This window comes from Rutidosis leptorrhynchoides, chromosome 5 (assembly GCF_046630445.1).
Source record: "Rutidosis leptorrhynchoides isolate AG116_Rl617_1_P2 chromosome 5, CSIRO_AGI_Rlap_v1, whole genome shotgun sequence".
In the NCBI taxonomy this organism is placed as follows: Eukaryota; Viridiplantae; Streptophyta; class Magnoliopsida; order Asterales; family Asteraceae; genus Rutidosis; species Rutidosis leptorrhynchoides.
Window position 1 is genome coordinate 361,952,293 of NC_092337.1, and position 24,660 is coordinate 361,976,952.

The following is a 24,660-nucleotide window of genomic DNA, read 5'->3' on the forward strand; positions in this document are numbered from 1 at the left end:
CGCTGTCGCATACTTAAATAAGGACGAGATTTAGAGTCCATGCTTGTATGATATTGTGTAAAAACTGCATTCAAGAAACTTATTTTGTTGTAACATATTTGTATTGTAAACCATTATGTAATGGTCGTGTGTAAACAGGATATTTTAGATTATCATTATTTGATAATCTACGTAAAGCTTTTTAAACCTTTATTGATGAAATAAAGGTTATGGTTTGTTTTAAAATGAATGCAGTCTTTGAAAAACGTTTCATATAGAGGTCAAAACCTCGCAACGAAATCAATTAATATGGAACGTTTTTAATCAATAAGAACGGGACATTTCAATAACTACCTTTAGTGGTCTGGTTCTTGACTGTAGGCTATTGATTATTAGAAGATAAAAGAGAGGGACGGATTCAGGTCATGTTCACTGATTCAAAAGGAATGTACAGGATATTTTGTGATGATGATGATGATATTATTTTTTGTGTTTTTTTCAGTGTTGTGTACAGTGTTTCATATATTTATCAAACTATGTATTTATACGTTAATATGGACAATGTTGCTATCAAGGATTCAAGGGTTTAGCCTAGTAAGTTACTACAGTCATTAGTCATTTGTACTAATACATTTGGCTTAATAATCCTTATAGGTTCTTTTAAGGAGTCCAAGTGTAGAGGAAAGGAAATATGCTGAGAAGTTTATGGAATACCAGGTAATTGATAGTTCTACTAGCAGTCTTTCATACTGTTTGTACTTTATAGGTATGACATGCTTTTGCTTTTGCTTGTACACTCACTAGTAAACCAATTGAAAGCATCACTAATTAGCGCAACAATAACAATGATGTGCAATTAGTTGATTTTGTTAAAAGCAAGTTCTTGGGTGGACATGTGTCATTGTACCTTTTTTCACATCTATAAATTCTGACATGTAGTTTAATTGATGTGATTCTAACTTGTTTCGCCAAATGGAAGTTGGTTTTATTTTCGTTTTATCAACAATGTAAAAATTTGCCACTTTTTTATTTGTTTGCAGACACGTGGGTGGAAGCAGTGGGAAGAAGAGACATACTCCCATGACCACGAATTTTCCAACGGTATGTTTTTTTGCGCAACTTTATGGTAACAATTTCTGCCCAAGAAATAACATAAGGTAGTTGTTTCATAGGCAGACAAACTAGTTTCAAAAGTACACCAAACGGTCATTGGAGGATGTTTTTCATGTAGTTGTAGGAGTCAGGTACATATAATATGTCACCTTTAATTTCTCTATTCACCTTATTAACATTATATTATTGTTGAAATTTTCAAGCCGGTACTTTGACTACTATGTCAAAGCTAGTAGTTATTCGATACAATATTGATGTGAGTTTTACTACTAGCTACACTTTTTATCTGTTTGCATCTCATAGTATATGTTTGTATGATGTATTCATATATCGTAACAGTGCGCACATGTTAGGATCCCAAATCATTCCTTATTTGAACTTTAATATGTTTGACTCAATAAGGTCAAAGCTATCCTTTTATTCATGTACCCCTCTTTTGAATCGGCTAAATTGGTGCATTTACAACTTTTCAACCTATATAAACTCTAAAACACATAATTTCTGAACATGACAAGATAATTCCATTAATCGTAAGTGACACTTATTTGGCCCTTTAAAAGTTAAATTACATAGAATAGGCCCCTGGTCAATTTTGTGCAGATTATCTTTGCTGTTGGAACTCAGCTTCAAGCCATTTTGACAAAAATGGCTATTGAAATAATGGAAAGACATGTGGTCATTCAAGGGATTCCGTTAGCGCAGGCGTCAGATACACTTTGTTCTGTTTCAGGTACTTTTTGAAATTTCAAAATTTGATCGCGTGATTTATCGACTAAGGTGTCACTAACTGCTTTACTGGTTCTTTTGTGTCCACAGAATGCTTTTCAGATTACACATTTTTTGTGGATTTGGGTGTGTAGTAAAATTCGTTAGTTGTGTTATTTATTAATAAAAATATTATATTTAATTTTCATACCCGGCTTTTTTGAAACTTCTGTGAACCATCAGTAACACGAGACTATTTTCTTGTGCTTGTTCAGTATGTATATAGGATCAATCCTTGCTTTCATGATATCAATAAAATACTAATTTTTAGACCTTTTGATTTGGAGCAGATGTGTTGATGTGGTTGGATGGGTGTAGAGATTCAGTTAGTTTCCACAGTTTGTTCATCAATGCAAGCGAAGGTACATTCTGCTCTCATGACTTAAATAACTCAAAGAAAAGTATTCCATATGAGAAATTTATTTTGAATTTTCGGAGTGCTAGTGGTGAAGACGCCTTACGAGGGTGGCTGATTATGCACGTGTCTTTTGACAGTTCCAAGAGGCTTATGAAAAGATGAGTACAGTTATGCGCCTATATTGTTATCTGAAATCTGAATCACAGGCAAAAGGATGATAGATCAATTGTTTTTAGATTGAACAGATAGTTGTATTCAGGTGTATATGGATATGATTTTCTTTGGCCAAATTGTTAGAGTACTATTTGAGAATATGAACATTGCTTTGAAATGTAGTTGATCTTGAATCTTATTGAATGAGAACGATTTGTCATAAATCGTTAATTGCAGATGCAGATCTTTGTATTATTTATATTTATAACATATAATATAAATTTAATTACGTATTTCTTTATAATATATATAATAAATATAATAATATAAATTTAATTACGATTTATATTTGACGCCTAGTTATTTTAACAATGTTAAGCGTGAAGAAGTAACTATTCTCTAACGATCATGTGTTAAAAGTAGTTTTATTTTTTAACAATGATAAGCGTTACAAGTAGCTATCTTATAACATTGATAAATGTCAAAAAGTAGTTATTTCTTAACACTTGTAAGTGTCATAATGTGAAGGTATTTCTTAACACTTGTAAGTGTCATAAATGAATGTCTTTCTTAACACTTGTACGTGTCATAAAGTAGTTATTTCTTAACGTTTACAAGTGTCAAAAAATAATGTGTTTAATGACACAAATAAGCGTTAGAAAATGAAAACGTTTTCTAACATCAATATTTTTGACACCAACATGAAGCGTTAACAATTATAATTAATGCATTTTTGAGCATGAGAAAATGGTCTTAAAAGTGTTAAAAATTAAAAACTTCTTTGTAGTAATTTGGACGTCCACAACGCCCAAAACGCCCACAACACTTTTTTCTTTTTTAACGGCGATTATGATAACGACATCGAATGCTCTCATTTGTCACGTAAACACACGTTAGGAAAACCCAATTCGCGACGATGTTGGCAGTACCATCGAATGTTGGGAATACCACCCAGAGACATTCTCAAATTGCATTGATGTTGGCAGTACCATCAAAGGTTGAAAACTTCTTACTTGTAGTGAGAATTGAACCTGGGTTGGCAGTACTTTAAGTTGAATTTCACTCCATACCACTCAAGCCAAGCTTCGGTGATAATGCCCACAACACTTGTTACACGATCGTTGTCAGGAGTTGTGGAGGGTCGTTGGCGTGGGATCAACGGATCCAACAATGGCACAAATTGAGTCATGGCAACATTTGATTGGTTTGTGGCTTTTTATCCGTTTGAGCAACATAATCTTTTTTATAAAATATATTTTTCAATTATAAATACAAGCCAATTCAACTAATATTTGTAACCGAAATTTATATCTTTCTCTCTACTCTTTCAAAGGAAATGGATAATACTCCCGAAATTAAAGCAAAGCAAATGTTAAACTATTTTTCTTAAAAATGATTCGGTCGATCTACGAATTTGAGTTTTTGAAACTTGCACAAGAACAAGGCGAATCTTCAAGACCAAATATCCCACAAACTTATTCCTATGGATAGTGAAGGTGCGGCTCAACTATTATGCGAAGAATTTATTGCTCCGGAGAAAAAATATACCCCAACAATGTTTAAAAGAATATTTCGTATGCGTTGTCAGCTTTTTGCTGATCGAAGAAGGTATATCTACTTACTCATATAACGATATCCCCAAAAAATTTTATGTTTTTTATAGGATGACCTGATGTGATTGGTCGTCAAGGGTTAACCCCATTACACAAGTGCATATCCGCCATTCATCTTGGTGTATGAAATTGCACCAGATATGACGAATACTTATAGATGAATGAGAATCGTCATACAATTGTTTACACAATTTTGTCAGTGTATCATTGATCTTTTATAAAAGCGGGTATATGCGTAAACCAAATGTAAATGATGTTCCATGTTTGTATATGAGGAAAAATATGGGTTTAGGGGAATGTTCGGTAGTATTGACTGCGTGCATTGAGAGTTGAAGAATTTTCCAAATGCATGAAAATGGCGATTTTCTAGGAGTGATCAACAATTATGCCTAAAGTAGTTGCTTCTTATGATATATGGATATGACATGCTTTTTTGGCATGTCGGGATAAAACAACGATATAAATGTTTTACATGAACCTCCGTTGTTTGATACACTTAAGACTGGTATTGCTCCTCTTGCACTGTATTATGTTAACGGTTATTAAAGGATTTACACAACCAACTAATGAGAAATGGACAAAATTTTAGAGGTTTCAAGAAAGTGCAAGGAACGATTTTGAGCGTATATTTGATGTACTCAAGGGTAGGTTTGCGATCATAACAACGGGTGCAAGATCTTATGATGGAAATAAAATAAGAACATAGTTGTACGATTATTTATTTTGCACAACATGATACAGTAAGATGTTTTTGCAATTTCATCACTTAAAAAGAAGAAACGCTTGCAGATCCAAACCGACCTCAACGCAATTTAATTACAAGAAGTAGAGATTGTGACTTTATTAACAGAGAAACACCTTATAAGTAGGTTCACGATCAATTATGAGATAATCTCGTGGATCACATTTGGTCCCTCCCAAGACTGTCACGTCAGCATAAACAGCGCCCCCCCCCCCCCCCCCCCCCACCCCCCAACTACACATCACCGTAATACTCGCCACAACATTCACTACCATAACAAATGGTCTAAATGTGATTGCTCTATAATTACTTAGAAGTTAAAATTTTATTATAAAGAGTTGCTGTTTGAACAAAGAGGATTCACGTCTTTTTTTATATTCGAAAGAAATATAACCAATGGTCTTTAATAGAAAATTCAAGTAATTATCAAACCAAATAAAAAGACAGTCATGACTCATGACTCATGATGAGGCTCGGGGATAGAAACGAAACAAAAAACCAACCTAAGGTGTCTAACCGCAAATTACCAAACCTCCCAAACAAAACAAATACTATCCAACAATCCAACCAATTCAACTACCACTAAAAGGCCCATACTACAACAAAACAAGGCCCACAATTAAAATGGCACAAACAAAATTACAAACCTAACAAACAATAAATCTGCAACTAAAAACAAATACGAAACAAGAAGTAAACAGGAACAGAAATAAACACCACACACCCAAACCAATCGAGACAGCAATCAAACAAAACGCCAAACTACTCCGTCACAAAAGATACCTGTCTACTTTTCGTCACAGGCTTAAGTAGCTTACCCTCCACGCGTTTGAAATTTACAGTATTACCAACCGTTGACAAAACAGTAACAAGAGGAGCCGGAAACCGTCGAGTAACATTATGGTCGACGAAGGATGTGTCATTACATAAACCGTCCACAACCGCACCCCTGAATTCATTCGCTCCAACAACCGTAATATCCCCAACTACATCACACAAACTTAAAGACTAATCAACGCATGAACCCCTTAACACTAACCTAATCGCTAACCTTGGAAGCCACCAAATTACCCTTCTTTTTACGAATATTATTCCATTCAGCCCGACACTCATCTTCACACACATTTCGCTCTTGAGTCTTAACCTATTCAAGCAAAATTTAATGAAATTGTTTATATTTGCAACCTATTTTTCGAATCTTCTTTAACTCCGTACATGATTGCTATACGGAGATAACACAATGGATATGACTGTAGCCAGTTCTTTCATATGCTAGAGTTTGATTATACTGCTTGATGAACAACCATTAATTTAATGTCTGCCTTTTGATCTGTCGTAACGTATCTTTAATTCTGTTATCGTTTCAAGAACTCGAGCAACTACAAGTCTACAACATAAACTTATTTCATGATATAATTTGTTCAACTCCTTGATTCTTTTATGTATATCATTAAAAGAAGAAAGTAAGTACTATATCATATTTTGAGGCATGATTAACATGAAAGAGCTACGTCACATTGAGTCAGGCAGAACAAGAGCAGCCAAGGGACATTCAGAATCACCAATTAAAATTTCAAAACAATATATTAGAAGATAATGATGGCATTTATAATTAGTTTGCTGCACATATAAATCTCCATTATATTGATTGATTAACTAAGGTTCATCAAACATTAAAACACACTGTTAAAATTATCAATCTCAAGCCTGAATGTTTTTACTCTTTTCTCATTGTATGATTAACATTTTGTAGGTTTTGTGGTCTGGGTGTATTGGGCTTGTGGTTGTGGTTGGTTGATCCATTGAAGTGTTAGGGCTGTTGGGCTCCTCTTTGCTATTGGGCTTGTTGCTGTCCAGCTGTCCAACCCGCATCCTCCTGTCTGGCTTATTTATTCATGAGTGCAGGGATTAGGGCATCACACACAAAAAAAAATATATTCAGACACGCTCCTCTCATCTATCGGTTTTTTATCTTCAAAATTATCATCTTCTGGCTCATCAATTTTAGCCGATTGTATTGGGTTGTATACCCATCTGCTGTTAATTTTAAGATTGATTCATTCTTATTATTTCATAGTTCTCTTTTTATTATCACTCATCAAACTGTTGATTCGATTGTATGCATATCGATCTTGTTTCACCTGTAATAATTTTGATTCTAGATTGATTAATATCGATTGGGTTTATCACTTGCTTGATTCTCATCTTCTAACATGGTACCAGAGCATAGGTCCTGTTGATCGTTTGATTGAAATCTGAAATTGGGGTTCTGTCTTCCTTGGTTTGATTCGGGTTTTTCTATTTTGGATCGTGATTGGTCTGCCATTAATCAGACGGCTGTCCATTATCTTTGCTGAAAGAAAAAAGGAAAAAAAAACCTAATTTAAAAATTAGAGTTAGGGTCTGCTCAATTTTGGGTTCGATTTCTGATTCAGTTTATGCTTCTCCTTTGTCTTCCGCTGCCAACCTTCAAATCTCGAAGGATTACATCCTTCTAGGGGAGTCTCGCGTTTATTCATTACTTTATTTCTCTTATATTGCTTTGTTGTCTGCTGTTCTTTTTTGTTCTGTTTGATTTCTATCTGCTATCTTAATTGTCTGGTTTATCTGTCAAATTTTTTTTTTTTTTTTTTTTTTTTTTTGTCATAATGGGTGATCAAAATGCTATTACCTTAATAAGTAAGATTGACTTTGGTGACCCTCTCTATTTGCATGCTAGTGACACAACCAATGCACCATTAATTTCCATTAAGTTAAAAGGGACTGAAAACTACAATGTTTGGAGTAGAGCTATGTTACTTGCATTATCCACTAAAAACAAAGTAGGGTTTATCAATGGAACATGTAGGAAAAGTACTGATAATGAAGTCCTTGCTGCTCAATGGGATAGGTGTAATTCTGTTGTGTTATCTTGGTTGTTAAGTTCTATATCTGAAGAATTATACTCTGGTCAAATATTCTCTGCTACTGCTTCTGTTGTTTGGACTGAACTTAAGGAAACTTATGATAAAGTTGATGGGTCTATAACATTTAATTTACATCAAAAAATCAGCTCTGTTAAACAAAGTGGTAGTAGTCTGTCTGAATATTATCATAAACTTAACACATTATGGAAACAATATGATGAAATGGTCAACTTGCCTGCTTGTACTTGTGCTGCTGCTCCTAAATTTCAAAGACATAACAAGGTTTTAAAATTGATGCAATTTCTAATGGGATTAGATGATATTTACATGTCAACCAGAAGTAATCTTTTACTTAGAGATCCATTACCTGATGTTAAATCTGCATATGCTATTCTATCAAGGGAAGAATCACACAGGGGATTTTCTGGGGTTGGATCATCTAAATCTCAAAATTCTGCTTTTGTGGCTCAAGCCAATAACAACTCTTGGACAAACAGAAATAATAATAATGGTAGTTTTGGAAGAGGAAGAGGGTTCAATAGAGGTCCTAACCCAAATCTTAAATGTACTAAGTGCAATAAACTAGGACACACCATTGATAGGTGTTATGAAATTGTTGGATACCCCTCTAATTATAAGAAACCTGTCAATGGACCTACAAATAAGTCTACCACTTATGTGTCTAGTTGTGCTGCATCTGATTCTTTATCTGGTTCCACTACTTCCTCTTCTAACTCTGGTGCTACTAATGCTTCTAATTCTGTTCCTATGTCCTTAAGTAATGAGCAAATGATGAAACTTTTAAGCATGCTTAATGATAAAGGTCCTCAAACCATAGAATCTGTCTCAAATATGTCAGGTACTATAATGAACAACAATATGTTTTTCAATAACAATTTTCACAAATTCTTTAACTTTAATTCTGGGTTAAACAAAAGTCAAGGGTGGATTATTGATTCTGGTGCCAGTCAACACATGACGGCTTCTGAACATGATTTAGACAACATTGTTGATGTGTCTGATTTAAATTTACAAGTGTCTCACCCTAATGGCACCAAAGCTAAAGTAAAAAAACCTAAGATTAAACAAAGACATTTTGTTAACTGATGTGTTGGTTGTCCCTGGTTATTGTGTGAGTCTTCTGTCTGTCCACAAACTGGTTAAAGAAAATAAAATGTTTGTTGGTTTTGATGCCTTTAACTGTTATATTCAGGATTTGAAAACAAGAACTACCCTGGGGACTGGTAGTGTGAATGGTGGCTTATATGTTTTTGATTATTTTAAAGGTGATCCTCTTATGTACAACTCTGTGCATGCTTGCAACTTTGAATCTATTCTCCTGTGGCATAACAGACTAGGGCACCCATCTAGTCCTGTTCTCAACATTCTTAAACACAGACTTAATCTGGACCATAACATTGATGACCTTCCCTGTGAAATCTGTCTAAAAGCTAAACAAATTAGAGAACCTTTTCCCTTAAGTGACCATGTCACAAAAGATCTAGGTGAACTAATACATATGGATTTATAGGGCCCGTATAGGGTTGCTAGTAGGGAAGGATACAAATAATTCTTGACCATTGTTGATGATTACACAAGGGCTGTGTGGGTCTATCTACTTAAATCAAAAGATGAGGTGTTTGAAAACTTCTTTAACTATGCAAATCTTTTATTAAATCAATTTGAAAAAAGAATCAAAATGATTAGAACTGATAATGGAACTGAGTTCTTAAACAGTCAAATGAAAAGTTTTACAAATGAGAGAGGCATTATACATCAAACCACCATATCCCACACACCACAACAAAATGGGTTGGTTGAAAGGAAACATAGACACCTCTTAAATGTGGCTAGGTCCCTTATGTTTCAAGGGGGGATTCCCTTATATTTATGGACTGAATGCATTCTAACTGCCACTTACTTGATTAACAGGATTCCATCTAAGGTGCTTGCAGGCTTGTCCCCTTTCCAAAAAATCTATGGTTCAGAACCATCTCTCTCCCACATCAGAAACTTTGGATGTCTTGTGTTTTCCAAAATATTAGATGAGTCTGATAAATTTAAACCAAGGTCTGAAAAATGTGTTTTAGTTGGTTTTGCATCAAATAAAAAAGGTTATAAGTTATGGATTCTTGAAAATAAAAAAATTGTTTTTTCCAGAGATGTCAAGTTTTTTGAAAATATTTTTCCTTTTAAAACTTCAAAACCTAACAATCTTAAAAATGAGTCTGCTGAACAACTCAGCTTCTTTGATCTTTTTTCTGTTCAAAATGACACTAATGTTTTTGAAAATCTCGATGATGAAGGGAGAAGTCATCCTGAAGGGCCTACTGTAATGGCAGACACTCCATGTGACTCAACAGGGAGTGGAGGTAATCACAGTAACCCTAATGAGGATGATGGTCATATTAATGATCTCCCTGAGGGTACCTCAAATGAAAATCATTCTGAACCTATAAATGATGAGCCTGTTACCCTTAGAAGGTCAAGTAGGCAAACTGCCCTTCCTAGAAAGCTTAGTGACTATGTAGTTGAGGGCAAGGTCAAATATGGGCTAGAAAAGGTTATTAATTATTCCACTCTTAGCAAAGAAAACTATTGTTTTGTGTCTAGCCTAGACAAAAGCATAGAACCCACTTCTTATGACCAAGCCATTAAAGACCCTAATTGGGTTAATGCGGTGAATAATGAAATGAAAGCTTTACTAGAAAATAACACATGGGTTCTTACTGACTTACCCATTGGAAGGAAACCTGTTGGATGCAAATGGATATATAAGATAAAATATAAGTCCACAGGTGAAATTGATAGGTATAAGGCCAGACTTGTTGCCAAGGGGTACAGTCAAAGGGAGGGTCTGGACTATGATGAGACTTTCTCTCCTGTGGTTAAAATGGTAACTGTAAGATGCTTGTTAACCCTAGCTGTTAAGAATGACTGGAAACTATATCAACTAGATGTTAACAATGCCTTCTTATATGATGACCTTGTTGAAGATGTCTATATGGAATTACCCCAAGGCTATTATTCCGCTAATGAAACCAAAGTATACAAGTTAGTTAAATCTCTCTATGGCCTAAAACAAGCTCCTAGACAATGGAATGAAAAATTGTCTATGACCTTAAAGGAACATGGTTTTGTGCAAAGTATGAGTGACTATTCTTTATATGTTAAGGAATCTGATTCTGTGTTTTTGGCTGTGTTAGTCTATGTTGATGATATGATTGTGACTGGAAATGATGAAAATGAGGTTTGTAAAGTTAAAAATTTCTTGAAAACTAAGTTTCATATCAAAGATCTTGGTGAATTAAAATACTTTCTTGGAATTGAAGTTTTAAAAACTAAAAATGGTATATGTTTATCTCAAAGAAAGTATTGTGTTGAATTGCTTGATGAATTTGGTTTGGTGGGAAGTAAACCTATTGGTGCCCCTCTTGAGTCCAACCTTGTGATTAATTCTGACCCCACTAATAATGACAAAAGGCTTACTGATGTTACCAAATTCCAACAATTAATTGGGAAACTTATATATCTTACCATGACAAGACCAGACATATCTTTCACTGTTCAATGCCTTAGTCAGTACATGCATGACCCCTTACAATCTCATCTCAAGATTGCATTGAGACTTCTGAGATACTTAAAAGGCTCTCCAGGTAAAGATATTGTCATCTCCAAATCTGACACTACCTCTCTCTCTGCCTATGTTGATGCTGACTGGGGTAAGTGTCTAAACTCTAGAAAATCTGTTACTGGTTACTCTATATTCTTTTGTGGGTCCTTAGTTTCTTTTAAAAGCAAGAAACAAAGCACTGTATCCAGATCCTCCACAGAATCTGAATATAGGGCTATGGCTTCTGTTACATGTGAACTTTTGTGGATCCTGAAAATTTTAAATGATCTTAAAGTTAAAAACCTTCTACCAATTGATCTTTACTGTGACAATAGATCTGCTATACAAATAGCAGCCAACCCTGTTTTCCATGAAAGAACAAAACACTTTGAAATTGATTTACATATTGTGAGGAATAAGTGTAACTCTGGTGTTCTTAACATTATAAACATTGAATCTGAAAATCAAATAGCTGACATTTTTACCAAAGGGTTGGGGATTAGTAAACATTCTTTTCTATGCAAAAAACTGGGTCTTATGGACTTATTTCAGGCTTAGATTGAGGGGGGCTGTTAAAATTATCAATCTCAAGCCTGAATGTTTTTACTCTTTTCTCATTGTATGATTAACATTTTGTAGGTTTTGTGGTCTGGGTCTATTGGGCTTGTGGTTGGTTGATCCATTGGAGTGTTAGGGCTGTTGGGCTCCTCTTTGCTATTAGGCTTGTTGCTATCCAGCTGTCCAACCCGCATCCTCCTGTCTGGCTTATTTATTCATGAGTGCAGGGATTAGGGCATTACACACAAAAAAAAAATATTCAGACACGCTCCTCTCATCTATCAGTTTTTTATCTTCAAAATTATCATCTTCTGGCTCATCAATTTTGGCCGATTGTATTGGGTTGTATACCCATCTGTTGTTAATTTTAAGATTGATTCAGTCTTATTATTTCATAGTTCTCTTTTTATTATCACTCATCAAACTGTTGATTCGATTGTATGCATATCGATCTTGTTTCACCTGTAATAATTTTGATTCTAGATTGATTAATATCGATTGGGTTTATCACTTGCTTGATTCTCATCTTCTAACACACACAAACCAGTTACTTGATTCTGAGTAAATCTAAGATGGAACAAAATTTTATTGATTGATTTAACACTAAAAATAAAAAATTAGACAGAGACAGGTTGAATCCAGATTGGTGGGGTAAAGTGACTACGTAACTCTCCGTGAAAGTGAGGTTCAACAGTTCAACTAGACATATCATACACCCCCATATCTCTACCTCCACCCTTTACGCTCCTAAGGTACAACTCAGAAACATCATCAGTAAAATAGATGCAATTCCCCTTTATCACCCCTCTACTATCCTCCTCCATCAAAAACGACTGACTATATCCCACAAACAAAGCTTTGCTACCCAAATTCTTTACTTCCGACCATTCTTCATTATCTAAATCATACTTGAAAACCTTGAAACTCGTTGTCTTGTAAATTTCACTACATAACTCATCCTGAATCGTATCATACACTCCTTCCCTGATAACCACCAACAACCCATTACCGTTTTCCAATCCCACAATATATGCTCCACTTAGCCATTTATGCACTAAATATCCTTCCCGCCATTCGCCATAAAGTTCCTTAGGCAACGTTGAAACGGTCACAATATTTGTTGCAAGAAGATTTTGATCACGAGAAACATCACAAGCTTGGATCTGATGGTTACAACCAAAACTATAAATACGACCCTTATAATACGTGATATCTAAAAACATGGCATCCTGACCATTAACAACAGCCGTCCACTTTTCATCATCTTCGCGCCGACAGAACCCTAGCTTCCCGGAACAACCCCATAACACCACCACCAACGATGATGATTCAACAAGGACGAATTTCCTAAAACCTATATGCCATTGTGAAGTGCTTCCGAATTCTGGAAAGGTGTAGATCTTCGGTAGACTGATAATTTCACGTGAGAAAACATGAATGAGTTGCGGAACAAAATCGTCTCCGATTGTTAACAGCCAACCACCGGAAGACATGCATAACTGTTGGTGCATAATCCCGAGTTCTATTATGTAATACGTTCTATTAGTTTTGTATTTCGTATTTCAGTCATGTTTGAACATCGTCATTAATACTTTGTATGTGAATTGCTTAGTATAATGTCGTGAAATGGTTCAGAGCAGTTGGTTGGCTGCTCAGACCATCGACCGATGGTAGGGACTGTAGTGACCCAAACTTTTCCATGTTTATATATATATTAAATGAAATTTTTATTTACATGATTAAGTGTTTCCAACATGTTAAGCAATCAAACTTGTTAAGACTTAATTAACTGAAATAGGTTTCATATAGACAATTGACCACCCAAGTTGACCGGTGATTCACGAACGTTAAAACTTGTAAAAACTATACGATGACATATATATGGTTATATATATAGTTAACATGATTTTATTATAAGTATGTATCTCATTAGATATTTTAACAATGAGTTATATACATAAAAAATGAGACTATTAATTTAAGAAACTCAAAAACGATATATATAACGATTATCGTTATAACAACGTCTTACTAGGTACATATGAATCATATTAAGATATTGATACACTTGGTTAATTATGTTAAATGATAAGTAAATATATTATTAAGTGTATTAATAATGAAATACATATGTAAAAATAAGACTACTAACTTAATGATTTCGAAACGAGACATATATGTAACGATTATCGTTGTAACGACATTTAACTGTATATATATCATACTAAGATATATTATATATCATAATATCATGATAATATAACAATTTAACATCTCATTTGTTATAATAAACAATGGGTTAACAACATTCAACAAGATCGTTAACCTAAAGGTTTCAAAACAACATTTACATGTAACGACTAACGATGACTTAACGACTCAGTTAAAATGTATATACATGTCGTATTTTAATATGTATTCATACATTTTTGAAAGACTTCAAGACACTTATCAAAATACTTCTACTTAACAAAAATTCTTACAATTACATCCTCGTTCAGTTTCAGCAACAATTCTACTCGTATGCACCCGTATTCGTACTCGTACAATACACAGCTTTTAGATGTATGTACTTTTGGTATATACACTTCAATGATTAGCTCTTAGCAGCCCATGTGAGTCACCTAACACATGTGGGAACCATCATTTGGCAACTAGCATGAAATATCTCATAAAATTACAAAAATATGAGTAATCATTCATGACTTATTTACATGAAAACAAAATTACATATCCTTTATATCTAATCCATACACCAACGATCAAAAACACCTACAAACACTTTCATTCTTCAATTTTCTTCATCTAATTTATCTCTCTCAAGTTCTATCTTCAAGTTCTAAGTGTTCTTCATAAATTCCAAAAGTTCTAGTTTCATAAAATCAAGAATACTTCCAAGATTGCAAGTTTACTTCCAAGTTTTCTAAATCCATTCCAAGTAATCATCCAAGATCAAGAAACCTTTGTTACTTACAGTAGGTTATCTTTCTAATACAAGGTAATAATCATATTCAAACTTTAATTCAATTTCTATAACTATAACAATCTTATTTCGAGTGGAAATCTTACTTGAAATTGTTTTCGTGTCATGATTCTGCTTCAAGAACTTTCAAGCCATCCAAGGATCCTTTGAAGCTAGATATATTTTTTTCATTTCCAGTAGGTTTATCCAAGGAACTTGAGGTAGTAATGATGTTCATAACATCATTCAATTCATACATATAAAGCTATCTTATTCGAAGGTTTAAACTTGTAATCACTAGAACATAGTTTAGTTAATTCTAAACTTGTTTGCAAATAAAAGTTCATCCTTCTAACTTGACTTTTAAAATCAACTAAACACATGTTCTATATCTATATGATATGCTAACTTAATGATTTAAAACCTGGAAACACGAAAAACACCGTAAAACCGAATTTACACCGTCGTAGTAACACCGCGGGCTGTTTTGGGTTAGTTAATTAAAAACTATGATAAACTTTGATTTAAAAGTTGTTATTATGAGAAAATGATTTTTATTATGAACATGAAACTATATCCAAAAATTATGGTTAAACTCAAAGTGGAAGTATGTTTTCTAAAATGGTCATCTAGACGTCGTTCTTTCGACTGAAATGACTACCTTTACAAAAACGACTTGTAACTTATTTTTCTGACTATAAACCTATACTTTTTCTGTTTAGATTCATAAAATAGAGTTCAATATGAAACCATAGCAATTTGATTCACTCAAAACGGATTTAAAATGAAGAAGTTATGGGTAAAACAAGATTGGATAATTTTTCTCATTTTAGCCACGTGAAAATTGGTAACAAATCTATTCCAACCGTAACTTAATCAACTTGTATTGTATATTATGTAATCTTGAGATACCATAGACACGTATACAATGTTTCGACCTATCATGTCGACACATCTATATATATTTCGGAACAACCATAGACACTCTATATGTGAATGTTGGAGTTAACTATACAGGGTTGAGGTTGATTCCAAAATATATATAGTTTGAGTTATGATCAATACTGAGATACGTATACACTGGGTCGTGGATTGATTCAAGATAATATTTATCGATTTATTTCTGTACATCTAACTGTGGACAACTAGTTGTAGGTTACTAACGAGGACAGCTGACTTAATAAACTTAAAACATCAAAATATATTAAAAGTGTTGTAAATATATTTTGAACATACTTTGATATATATGTATATATTGTTATAGGTTCGTGAATCAACCAGTGGCCAAGTCTTACTTCCCGACGAAGTAAAAATCTGTGAAAGTGAGTTATAGTCCCACTTTTAAAATCTAATATTTTTGGGATGAGAATACATGCAGGTTTTATAAATGATTTACAAAATAGACACAAGTACGTGAAACTACATTCTATGGTTGAATTATCGAAATCGAATATGCCCCTTTTTATTAAGTCTGGTAATCTAAGAATTAGGGAACAGACACCCTAATTGACGCGAATCCTAAAGATAGATCTATTGGGCCTAACAAACCCCATCCGAAGTACCGGATGCTTTAGTACTTCGAAATTTATATCATATCCGAAGGGTGTCCCGGAATGATGGGGATATTCTTATATATGCATCTTGTTAATGTCGGTTACCAGGTGTTCACCATATGAATAATTTTTATCTCTATGTATGGGATGTGTATTGAAATATGAAATCTTGTGGTCTATTGTTACGATTTGATATATATCGGTTAAACCTATAACTCACCAACATTTTTGTTGACGTTTAAAGCATGTTTATTCTCAGGTGAATACTAAGAGCTTCTGCTGTTGCTTACTAAAATAAGGACAAGATTTGGAGTCCATGTTTGTATGATATTGTGTAAAAACTGCATTCAAGAAACTGATTTCGATGTAACATATTTGTATTGTAAACCATTATGTAATGGTCGTGTGTAAACAGGATATTTTAGATTATCATTATTTGATAATCTACGTAAAGCTTTTTAAACCTTTATTTATGAAATAAAGGTTATGGTTTATTTTAAAAATGAATGCAGTCTTTGAAAAACGTCTTATATAGAGGTCAAAACCTCGCAACGAAATCAATTAATATGGAACGTTTTTAATCAATAAGAACGGGACATTTCAGTTGGTATCCGAGCGTTGGTCTTAGAGAACCAGAAAATTTGCATTAGTGTGTCTTATCGAGTTTGTTAGGATGCATTAGTGAGTCTGGACTTCGACCGTGTTTTCTTTAAAAATGATTGCTTAACATTTTTGTTGGAAACTATATATTATTAACATGTATATATTATGTGAAATATTAATCTCTTAACATGTTTGATATTGTGTGATAGATGTCTACCTCTAGCACAAATCCCATTGACTCACCTAATAATAACGAAGAGTCGAATATATATTGGACTGATTCACAAGTTCCCGAAGAAGAACCGGAAGAAGAATCAGAACCGGAAGAGGAGGAACTAGAGGAGGAAATAGAACCGGTGGGGGAAATAATAAAACGGTTAAGTAAAAGAAAATCCTCAACCAACCGACCAAGGTTAATTATGGTCAATGGTGTTTCCGCCAAGGAAGCAAAATATTGGGAGGATTACCAATTCTCCGATGAATCGGATTCCGACGATAATTCCGATGATGTTATAAAAATTACCCCAACTGAATTTAAAAAGGCAAAAGAAAATAATAAGGGAAAGGGCATAAAAATAGAGAAATCTAATTCCAACCCCGATGAACTTTATATGTATCGTCAACCCCCGAAGCCCTTAAGTTGTAACAATGACCCGGGAACCTCTAAACCACCAGGTTTTTCTAAACCGTTGTGGAAAACGACAGCTCGTATTAGGGGAACATCATATATCCCTAGAAACTTGGCAAAACGAACCAAAACCGAAGAAGAAGAAACGAGCGAGTCGGAATAAGATAGTTGTATTCGTGTGGTGTAATATATGTAATATAGTGTGCTTATGCTTTATGATATATGTAAAAATTGCTTGTATTAATATGTATTTTTTTTTTATGAATCTAACTATTGTCTGTTTTACAGTATAAAAACACAAAATGGATAGACAACCCAATATTTTAAGAGACCTACCCGGAGACATGATTGATGAAATCTTGTCTAGAGTCGGTCAGAATTCTTCGGCACAACTATTTACGGCGAAATCAGTTTGTAAGACATTCGAAGAACGTTCCAAGAATTCCTTGATTTATAAAAGGCTTTCGTTCGAAAGATGGGGGATATCACATTGGGAAACCCATAAGTTACGATGTGTTTACATTGACGCATATATTGCGGGGAACCCAAATGCTATTTTACGCAACGGGTTAAGAAATTATTTTGACTCAATATATCCGAATATAGGACTTCGTGATTTAGAAAAAGAGGCTAACATGCAACATAAAGAAGCATGTTATGCTTACGGGTTTGTACTGTTCGCTTCTCACCAAAGTGAGAACAAGAACATCGGGCTACAACTATTAAACAAAACGTTCCCCCAAGTGACGGAGACGGTAATTGGGGTAAGAAATGAGGTTTTTAGGTTATTACGAGACTGTTGGTCATTACGTAACCCTTGTCCCTTTGACGACGTTACAACACGCTGTCTTATCAACGGCCATAACGGTTATGTTCCACAAGACCAAGGATGGGAAGTAGTCCTAGTAAAACCAGAATGCATGACTTGTTTCTGGACGTATGAATTACGTGTCTTTATTGCCTTTGCTGAACGACTTGTGTACTAGTTAGAATTATCTTCACAACTATCTTGTATCAAAGTTATTGTGTGCTATATTTCATGCTTTATGTAAAATAAGCGGTATTGTAAGTTTGTAAAATATTGTATAAAAGTTTGAACGCGAAATATTATTATAATCAGTTTTTCATATAGAATTGTAGTAGTTGAATTGTATATTAGCTACTAAGTATGAACTTAACAGGTAGGTACTACCCGAATTTAAACTTATAAAATGCTAATATGAAGAAAAAGCTTTTATAAATGAGTTCATATTATGCTACGAAATACTATTAACTACTCTTAATATTCTGTATGATTAACTTGTTCCATTTGACTATTTTGAAGGAAATGGCACCGACTACTCGACACACCGTGAATATGAATGAAGAGGAATTCCGTACTTTTCTAGCTTCAAACATAGCCGCAGTACAGGCTGCGCTACATACCAACAATAACCTTGGATCTAGCAGTACAGGAAATCGTGTAGGATGCACCTACAAAGAATTCACTGCCTGCAAACCTTTGGAATTTGATGGAACCGAAGGACCGATTGGATTGAAACGGTGGACCGAGAAGGTCGAATCGGTGTTTGCCATAAGTAAGTGTACTGAAAAGGACAAAGTGAAGTACGCTACGCATACCTTCACAGGTTCTGCGTTAACATGGTGGAATACCTATCTAGAGCAAGTGGGACAAGATGATGCGTATGCACTACTGTGGTCAGCATTCAAGCATTTGATGAACGAGAAGTACCATCCCAGAACCGAGGTCAATAAGCTCAAGACAGAACTTAGAGGGTTACGAACCCAAGGATTTGATATTACCACGTACGAAAGACGATTCACAGAATTGTGCCTATTGTGTCCGGGAGCGTTCGAAGATGAGGAAGAGAAGATCGACACGTTTGTGAAAGGATTACCGGAAAGAATCCAAGAATATATAAGTTCACACGAGCCCGCCTCCATACAACAGTCATGTAGAATGGCTCACAAACTAGTGAACCAGATTGAGGAAAGAATTAAAGAACAGACGGCTGAAGAGGCCAATGTGAAGCAAGTCAAAAGAAAGTGGGAGGAAAACGGTGATAAGAATCACCAAATACAACAACAACAGCAATTACAATAATAATCGCAACAATTATCCCAACAATCGCAACATCAATCGCTACTACAACAAACGGCCCAACAACAACAACAACAACAACAACAACAACAACAACAACAACAACAACAACAACAACAACAACAACAACAACAACAACAACAACAACAACAACAACTACAACAATCATCCCAACAACAATAACAACCGCAACAACAACAACAATCAGAAGCAGCTATGCCAAAGGTGTGAAAAGTATCACTCGGGGTTCTGCACCAAATTTTGCAACAAGTGTAAAAGAAATGGTCATAGCGCGGCGAAGTGTGAGGTCTACGGACCAGGGATTAACAGAATGAAAGGAACAAATGGTGTCGGAACGAGTAATGGCGGAGCAAGTAGTGTCGGAGCAAGTTATGCCAATGTAGTTTGTTATAAATGTGGAAAACTGGGCCACATTATTAGAAATTTCCCGAACCAGGAGAACACGAATGGACAAGGCCGCGAAAGAGTTTTCAATATTAATGCGGCAGAGGCACAGGAAGACCCGGAGCTTGTTACGGGTACGTTTCTTATGGATAATAAATCTGCTTACGTTTTATTTTATTCGGGTGCGGATAGAAGCTATATGAGTAGAGATTTTTGTGCTAAATTAAGTTGTCCATTGACGCCGTTGGATAGTAAAATTTTACTCGAATTAGCAAACGGTAAATTAATTTCAGCAGATAATATATGCCGGAATCGAGAAATTAAACTGGGTAGCGAAATATTTTAGATTGATTTGATACCAGTAGAGTTAGGAAGTTTTGATGTAATAGTTGGCATGGACTGACTGAAGAAGGTGAAAGCAGAGATCGTATGTTATAAAAATGCAATTCGCATTGTACGAGAAGAAGGAGAACCCTTAATGGTGTACGGAGAAAAGGGCAACATGAAGCTACATCTTATTAGTAATTTGAAGGCACAAAAACTAATAAGAAAAGGTTGCTATGCTATTCTAGCACACGTCGAGAAAGTACAAACTGAAGAAAAGAGCATCAATGATGTTCCCGTCGCAAAAGAATTTCCCGATGTATTTCTGAAAGAATTACCGGGACTACCTCCACATCGATCTGTTGAATTTCAAATAGATCTTGTACCAGGAGCTGCACCAATAGCTCGTGCTCCTTATAGACTCGCACCCAGCGAGATGAAAGAACTGCAAAGCCAACTGCAAGAATTATTAGAACGTGGTTTCATTCGACCAAGCACATCACCATGGGGAGCTCCTATTTTGTTTGTCAAGAAGAAGGATGGTACATTTAGGTTGTGTATTGACTACGGAGAGTTGAACAAACTTACCATCAAAAACCGTTATCCACTGCCGAGAATTGACGACTTATTTGATCAACTACAAGGCTCGTCGGTTTATTCGAAGATCGATTTACGTTCTGGATATCATCAAATGCGAGTAAAGGAGGATGATATTCCAAAAACTGCTTTTAGGACGAGTTATGGTCATTACGAGTTTATGGTTATGCTGTTTGGATTGACTAACGCACCAGCTGTGTTCATGGACCTTATGAACCGAGTGTGTGGGCCATATCTTGACAAGTTTGTCATTGTTTTCATCGATGACATACTTATTTACTCAAAGAATGATCAAGAGTACGAAGAACATTTGAGAAAAGTGCTAGAAGTATTGAGGAAAGAAAAACTGTACGCTAAGTTTTCAAAGTGTGCATTTTGGTTGGAAGAAGTTCAATTCCTCGGTCACATAGTGAACAAAGAAGGTATCCAGGTGGACCCGGAAAAGATCGAAACCGTTGAAAAGTGGGAAACCCCAAAAACTCCGAAGCATATACGTCAATTTTTAGGATTGGCTGGTTACTACAGAAGATTCATCCAAGATTTCTCTAAAATAGCAAAACCCTTGACTGCATTAACGCATAAAGGGAAGAAATTTGAATGGAAGGATGAACAAGAGAAGGCGTTTCAATTATTGAAGAAAAAGCTAACTACGGCACCTATATTGTCATTGCCTGAAGGGAATGATGATTTTGTGATTTATTGTGACGCATCAAAGCAAGGTCTCGGTTGTGTATTAATGCAACGGACGAAGGTGATTGCTTATGCGTCTAGACAATTGAAGATTCACGAGCAAAATTATACGACGCATGATTTGGAATTAGGCGCGGTTGTTTTTGCATTAAAGACTTGGAGGCACTACTTATATGGGGTCAAAAGTATTATATATACCGACCACAAAAGTCTTCAACACATATTTAATCAGAAACAACTGAATATGAGGCAGCGTAGGTGGATTGAATTGTTGAATGATTACGACTTTGAGATTCGTTACCACCCGGGGAAGGCAAATGTGGTAGCCGACGCCTTGAGCAGAAAGGACAGAGAACCCATTCGAGTAAAATCTATGAATATAATGATTCACACTAACCTTACTACTCAAATAAAGGAGGCGCAACAAGGAGTTTTAAAAGAGGGAAATTTAAAGGATGAAATACCCAAAGGATCGGAGAAGCATCTTAATATTCGGGAAGACGGAACCCGGTATAGGGCTGAAAGAATTTGGGTACCAAAATTTTGGAGATATGAGAGAAATGGTACTTAGAGAAGCTCATAAAACCAGATACTCAATACATCCTGGAACGGGGAAGATGTACAAGGATCTTAAGAAACATTTTTAGTGGCCAGGTATGAAAGCCGATATTGCTAAATATGTAGGAGAATGTTTGACGTATTCTAAGTTCAAAGCTGAACATCAGAAACCATCAGGTCTACTACAACAACCTTAAATCCCGGAATGGAAATGGGAAAACATTACCATGGATTTCATTACTAAATTACCAAGGACTGCAAGTGGTTATGATACTATTTGGGTAATAGTTGATCGTCTCACCAAGTCAGCACACTTCCTGCCAATAAGAGAAGATGACAAGATGGAGAAGTTAGCACGACTGTATTTGAAGGAAGTCGTCTCCAGACATGGAATACCAATCTCTATTATCTCTAATAGGGATGGCAGATTTATTTCAAGATTCTGGCAGACATTACAACAAGCATTGGGAACTCGTCTAGACATGAGTACTGCCTATCATCCACAAACTGATGGGCAGAGCAAAAGGATGATACAAACGCTTGAAGACATGCTACGAGCTTGTGTTATTGATTTCGGAAACAGTTGGGATCGACATCTACCGTTAGCAGAATTTTCCTACAACAACAGCTACCATTCAAGCATTGAGATGGCGCCGTTTGAAGCACTTTATGGTAGAAAGTGCAGGTCTCCGATTTGTTGGAGTGAAGTGGGGGATAGACAGATTACGGGTCCGGAGATAATACAAGAAACTACCGAGAAAATCATCCAAATTCAACAAAGATTGAAAACCGCCCAGAGTCGACAAAAGAGCTACGCGGACAGTAAAAGAAAAGATATAGAGTTTGAAATTGGAGAAATGGTCATGCTTAAGGTTTCACCTTGGAAAGGCGTTGTTCGATTTGGTAAACGGGGGAAACTAAATCCAAGGTACATTGGACCATTCAAGATTATCGATCGTGTCGGACCAGTAGCTTACCAACTGGAGCTACCTCAACAACTCGCGGCTGTACATAACACTTTTCACGTCTCAAATTTGAAAAAATGTTTTGCTAAAGAAGATCTCACTATTCCGTTGGACGAAATCCAAATCAATGAAAAACTTCAATTCATTGAAGAACCCGTCGAAATAATGGATCGTGAGGTTAAGAGACTTAAACAAAATAAGATACCGATTGTTAAGGTTCGATGGAATGCTCGTAGAGGACTCGAGTTCACCTGGGAGCGTGAAGATCAGATGAAGAAGAAATACCCGCATTTATTTCCAGAAGATACGTCAACACCTCCAACTGCTTAAAATTTCGGGACGAAATTTATTTAACGGGTAGGTACTGTAGTGACCCGAACTTTTCCATGTTTATATATATATATTAAATGAAATTGTTATTTACATGATTAAGTGTTTCCAACATGTTAAGAAATCAAACTTGTTAAGACTTGATTAATTGAAATAGGTTTCATATAGACAATTGACCACCCAAGTTGACCGGTGATTCACGAACGTTAAAACTTGTAAAAACTATACGATGACATATATATGGTTATATATATAGTTAATATGATTTTATTATAAGTATGTATCTCATTAGGTATTTTAACAATGAGTTATATACATAAAAAATGAGACTATTAATTTAAGAAACTCGAAAACGATATATATAACGATTATCGTTATAACAACGTCTTACTAGGTACATATGAATCATATTAAGATATTGATACACTTGGTTAATTATGTTAAATGATAAGTAAATATATTATTAAGTGTATTAACAATGAAATACATATGTAAAAATAAGACTACTAACTTAATGATTTCGAAACGAGACATATATGTAACGATTATCGTTGTAACGACATTTAACTGTATATATATCATACAAAGATATATTATATATCATAATATCATGATAATATAACAATTTAACATCTCATTTTTTATAATAAACAATGGGTTAACAACATTCAACAAGATCGTTAACCTAAAGGTTTCAAAACAACATTTACATGTAACGACTAACGATGACTTAACGACTCAGTTAAAATGTATATACATGTAGTGTTTTAATATGTATTCATACACTTTTGAAAGACTTCAAGACACTTATCAAAATACTTCTACTTAACAAAAATTCTTACAATTACATCCTCGTTCAGTTTCATCAACAATTCTACTCGTATGCACCCGTATTCGTACTCGTACAATACACACCTTTTAGATGTATGTACTATTGGTATATACACTCCAATGATCAGCTCTTAACAGCCCATGTGAGTCACCTAACACATGTAGGAACCATCATTTGGCAACTAGCATGAAATATCTCATAAAATTACAAAAATATGAGTAATCATTCATGACTTATTTACATGAAAACAAAATTACATATCCTTTATATCTAATCCATACACCAACGACCAAAAACACCTAAAAACACTTT

The 24,660-nt window shown here is 34.9% G+C and overlaps 3 protein-coding genes across 8 annotated transcripts; 2 read left to right on the plus strand and 1 right to left on the minus strand.

The window, feature by feature from the left end:
• The first annotated feature begins 396 nt into the window (after positions 1–396).
• On the plus strand, positions 397–2,472 carry LOC139848353 (uncharacterized). 6 transcript variants are annotated; one of them, XM_071838079.1, is made up of 8 exons: positions 397–573; positions 661–696; positions 1,020–1,080; positions 1,152–1,223; positions 1,693–1,822; positions 1,909–1,944; positions 2,148–2,219; positions 2,302–2,466. In XM_071838079.1, the coding sequence occupies exons 2-8, from the start codon at positions 671–673 to the stop codon at positions 2,328–2,330; spliced, it is 426 nt and encodes a 141-aa protein (XP_071694180.1). In that variant the 5' UTR covers positions 397–573; positions 661–670; the 3' UTR covers positions 2,331–2,466. The 6 variants fall into 6 exon arrangements, with proteins under 6 accessions (XP_071694180.1, XP_071694181.1, XP_071694182.1 ...); XM_071838080.1 differs by having other exon boundaries at positions 397–696; positions 2,353–2,472; XM_071838081.1 differs by having other exon boundaries at positions 397–696; positions 1,156–1,223.
• A 4,899-nt stretch (positions 2,473–7,371) lies between these two features.
• On the plus strand, positions 7,372–9,160 carry LOC139849692 (uncharacterized). Its single transcript, XM_071839324.1, has 2 exons — positions 7,372–8,694; positions 8,843–9,160. Exons 1-2 carry the CDS (start codon positions 7,372–7,374, stop codon positions 9,158–9,160), a joined length of 1,641 nt encoding a protein of 546 aa, XP_071695425.1.
• A 3,335-nt stretch (positions 9,161–12,495) lies between these two features.
• On the minus strand, positions 12,496–13,293 carry LOC139849693 (putative F-box protein At5g60060). Its single transcript, XM_071839325.1, has one exon. It carries the CDS (start codon positions 13,291–13,293, stop codon positions 12,496–12,498), a length of 798 nt encoding a protein of 265 aa, XP_071695426.1.
• Positions 13,294–24,660: the final 11,367 nt, after the last annotated feature.

Coding starts and splice junctions, on each gene's coding strand:
- LOC139849693 (XM_071839325.1), bottom strand. CDS start 13,293: ATGTCTTCCGGTGGTTGGCTGTTAACAATCGGAGACGATTTTGTTCCG.
- LOC139849692 (XM_071839324.1), top strand. CDS start 7,372: ATGGGTGATCAAAATGCTATTACCTTAATAAGTAAGATTGACTTTGGT. Junction 8,695..8,842: donor CTAATGGCACCAAAGCTAAA/GTAAAAAAACCT, acceptor TGTTATATTCAG/GATTTGAAAACAAGAACTAC.
- LOC139848353 (XM_071838079.1), top strand. CDS start 671: ATGCTGAGAAGTTTATGGAATACCAG. Junction 1,081..1,151: donor TGACCACGAATTTTCCAACG/GTATGTTTTTTT, acceptor GTTGTTTCATAG/GCAGACAAACTAGTTTCAAA. Junction 1,224..1,692: donor CATGTAGTTGTAGGAGTCAG/GTACATATAATA, acceptor AATTTTGTGCAG/ATTATCTTTGCTGTTGGAAC.